Source organism: Sinocyclocheilus anshuiensis, unplaced genomic scaffold (assembly GCF_001515605.1).
Source record: "Sinocyclocheilus anshuiensis isolate Anshui unplaced genomic scaffold, SAMN03320099.WGS_v1.1 scaffold507, whole genome shotgun sequence".
NCBI classification, from domain to species: Eukaryota; Metazoa; Chordata; class Actinopteri; order Cypriniformes; family Cyprinidae; genus Sinocyclocheilus; species Sinocyclocheilus anshuiensis.
Genome location: NW_015551034.1, coordinates 463,313 through 467,433, shown reverse-complemented (window position 1 = coordinate 467,433; position 4,121 = coordinate 463,313). Strand labels below are relative to the sequence as shown.

Below are 4,121 nucleotides of genomic sequence, written 5' to 3'. Positions count from 1 at the left end.
TACTTTTGTAAATAATAGCCTACTGTAAATGCTCAACATGCCAATAAAGCTTTGATTATGCTGACTGGAATTTTTGCTGGAATGCAGTTTAAATGTAACATATATTTCATTTTATTTCGGCTAATTAATAGACCATAATTATAAATAGGCCTACTATAGTGTTTCGTTGAGGAATTAATCATTCACGTAAGTTAGTTTCATTTGTAAATGAAAAATCAACACGCTCTTATCATCACACATGGGCATAAATACAATCATAAAGTCAAAACTGTATTGGCATAGCCTAATTGGCAGGCGTTTATTTGCAAAATATATGGTAGGCTAGCAAATGCTAGCATAATTATACAAAATGTTAACTAGGTAAAGCGATACACAAATTTAAAGGGGAAATAAGCATATGTAACAATAAATATAAAAATATAGCCCTAATAAGTTAATGTAATAATAATAATATACAAATATTAAATTAAATGTTTAATGTTAATAAAAATGTTTTGTCCATTTTTGATAATCCCGGGTTGCTATGGTAATGCGGGTCTGTTTATGCATTAAACTCGTGGCCACGAGAAAAATATGTTGTTCGCACGAGTTAATATCACGTTCCCTCAAATTAATATCTCTTGGCCACGACAAAACTCAGTGAACCGACCATGTCACCTCGCGGGCACCGTACATTTTCCCACAGAGTGCAACCATACACTTTTCCAACTGTCTTGGTCCTGGAATTTTCTCATTCATTTTATTGTAGTTTTAAGGAATGAATCACAACATTGCAAACTTTTTATTTGACGCTATGAAAATATGTGAAATTCATTAAAAGGAGACAGTGTCACTATATAGCTGACAAACCTCATAACTTCCTGGACTCATAATTTCACAGACAGACATGATCATATGCTGACCTCCATCTGCAGATGTATCCAGGCGAGGGACTGTGTGATGCGCGTGTAAACCCCAGGTTTGTTCTTTTCTGCACAGCCTTGCCCCCAGCTCGTGGCTCCCACCAATTTCCAGGTGAAGGAATCCTCACAAGCCAATGGACCACCACTGTCACCCTGTTACCAACATAGACAAAAAGGTTTTTTTTTTCCCTGTAGGTCCTTCAAGTATCGTAGCCTACTTTCTTTAAACTGTAGTGTTTCATGTTGACTTGCACAGTAATATTCCAAAGTTAATCAGTATTTGGTCAAATTCTAATAACCAATGGTTATTATAGACTTAAGGAATATATAAATTAAGTGTAATTTGATGTGCATGAAAATGTTTTATTCAGTGAAGTACAAATCCATGGTGAGATGATATACCTGGCAGGAGTCTGTTCCCCCCTCCAAGTACCCGGCGCAGATCATGCCTGGTGATATATAACCTTGGTAAACCTCCGGCTGACTGCAAGCTTTTGTAGAGATCAGTGGGACTCTTGCTGAATGCAGCGAAACACTCCCTTCACCTAATAGAACACAACATTTTACAAACTGAGAAGAACGAATGTGTTGTTCTTTTTTTTTTTTTGCTGGCTATATATATTACTCTTAAGTAGCAGCGGCACAAGAACTACAACAAAATCTTTCATCAGGGGACTGTAGTTTTATTGTTTTGCACCAAACAGAACTGCAGTCTGTTCATCTGAATGGTGATGACTGAGCTAAACATAACCACACTGGTTGGTTTTGGCCTGGAATTCCTGTTTACCCCAAGTGTGCCCGTGTTTGGCTGGTTATCTTGGCCCATATAGATGCTGCGGTTACAGCATTCTGGGGACAAAAACATATGGTAACACTTTACTTAAAGCCTTTATGTATAATGAATTATAAAAGTAGTTTTAATGCATTAATTATGCCTTGTAATCGTAATGCACCTTATAATGCATTGTACAGTCTCATGAATAATTGTAACCACAGTTAATACATTATAACACATCAATTCATTGTTACACTATGCATTTTAAATGAGGTTTTAATTATTTATGACAAAATATAATGTATTACAATGTACATTATGAATGATTATATTGCATTATACCCTTTAATAACCGTTAAGGCTTTAAGTAAAGTGTTACCAAACAGATTTCTCCACTGAAATACATACAAAAGTATCTGTGTATTCTCACAAAATAATTTTTTATAACATGCAGAAAGATTTTGATGAAAGATGCAGACAAAATGCAATATTTGTTTCTGAGTTGTGAATATGTCAGTGAGAAAAAAAAAGCAGCATCTATATTGAAGTTAAGAAATCTTATATTTTAAGTAAGAAATCATCATTTACAATTAAATTAACTAAGTTGCATGTACAGAATATAAAAGTATTGTCAGGGCTGTCACAAACGTGGATTTTTGTAGAAAAGGTACATTGCCATCTTGCTCTGACCAAAGTGATTTATTTGCAGCTGACATCAGAATTACAATTTCACAACTCCCAAATAAAAACTATCCACCCAGGAGGACTTGAATGTACCATTTGCCCTCATTGGTTTGAGTGACCTGACCGGGTCAAGTTATTACTTATTATTGACGTAACCAATAGTTTTCTTCATCTTGTTCTAGTTCTGCAGTGTATTTCACATTGTCGGCACCCAACTGAGCATGTTGAATTGTTGAATCATTGGACACTTGGTGAGAAAGATCACTTGGATTGGCCCTTCAGCTTATGTCGGGTATAAACTACACGATTTTAGGCCCGATTTTCACTCACCGACAATTTTCTCGAGATTGCTGACAAAACCCCGATGCAATCTGATGCAAATTGGTACTCGTTCATGTGAGTGATGATCACGAAGTGTGACATTAAATACACGTTATGAGAGAAGCACTGATAAAATATTTAAAGGGGATGTCTAAAGGCCGTTTCACACTGAGCGCGTTGCGAAAAAGCGAGGCGAATCGCGAAACGTTGCTTTCACACTGAGCGCGAAATGATTAATCGCCTTTTACTAATTCAAGCCTGCATGCTAGGTGGCGCCGACCAGCAATGCATTTTTCCTCATGTAGCCTATGTATCTTGTATATGGCTTTTACATCGTCCACTGCTCAATATACAGCATTAAATTAAGATAAATAACTTTTGGTTCTTCATCAGAAACACAAACTATCCATAATGCTTACAAGAAAATATAATTAGAGGTACAATTAGCATCAAGCTACATTTCAAAATGTATGTAATTAATGTTTTTGCTCAAACCCCACTTTAAACCATCATCGAACTTCTGATTGTGATCTAAAATTGATTTTGATCCTATAATAGGCTGACATGCACTCTTTGTATGTTATAATGGACTGAACGCTACCTGCTTGTCATTTGTCATAAACATCCTTTACTGTTATAAAAATACCATGAGCTGCATAAAAACATATACAGAAAATATATCGTATGAATATAAATATAAATATATCTCTATGTTCAGACACCAACGACAACAACATCTTGACATCCATATTCTTTGTATGTTGGTTGAAAGTCCTCTACTTCTGTGTTTTTACGCTCGTGTTCAATACAGTCTTCTGAGCTTTTAGCGCCACTGTGTCGACCTTTTGTGTAACAGCAGTTGCTCTGGCCACGTGATGTAATGCTCAAAAACATAAAAGTTTGATTGCTTCGTTTAATATAAGCGAGTTTGTCTTTATTGTCATTAAAAATAAATAAATAAAACAATGAACCACAAACTAAGCATTTGTTTTAAAAGAGGGAAAAGACCTTATTTATTTGGGTTACAACGCAAGTAGGCTATAGCCTATCCGTCTTATTAATTTTGTTAATAAAAGTTAGATGTTTAATATAGGCCTATGCGAATTTGCCATTGTACTATTTTATGGCTGACGTGTTTTAATCAATAGGCTAATAATGAACCACAAACTGCGATCGTTTTTAAAAAAAGGGGAAATCCAAAGACCGTTTATTTATATGTGTTACAATGCGGGTAAAACATATTTTCCTTATTCATATTGTTAATAAAAGTTCAAAGTTTAATATAAAATTTGTCATCGTACTGTTTTATTGTATAGCCTTTTGTATTATTAATAATAATAATAACGAGCCACAAACTAAGCATTCGTTTGAAGTAAGGGGAAAATCCAAAAACCTTTTATTTATTTGTTACAACGCGGGTATGTCTTATTCGTTCTGTT

The 4,121-nt window shown here is 34.9% G+C and overlaps 1 protein-coding gene across 1 annotated transcript in view; it reads right to left on the bottom strand.

The window, feature by feature from the left end:
* The window catches only part of tmprss3a (transmembrane serine protease 3a), a 23,350-nt gene that overhangs the window by 922 nt on the left and 18,307 nt on the right, over nucleotides 1-4,121 (bottom strand). The window contains exons 9-10 of the mRNA XM_016450833.1: nucleotides 1,305-1,447; nucleotides 903-1,055 (exon numbers count right to left, since the gene is read on the bottom strand). Coding sequence (XP_016306319.1) covers nucleotides 903-1,055; nucleotides 1,305-1,447 — 296 coding nt within the window. The remainder of the gene's footprint in view (nucleotides 1-902; nucleotides 1,056-1,304; nucleotides 1,448-4,121) is intronic.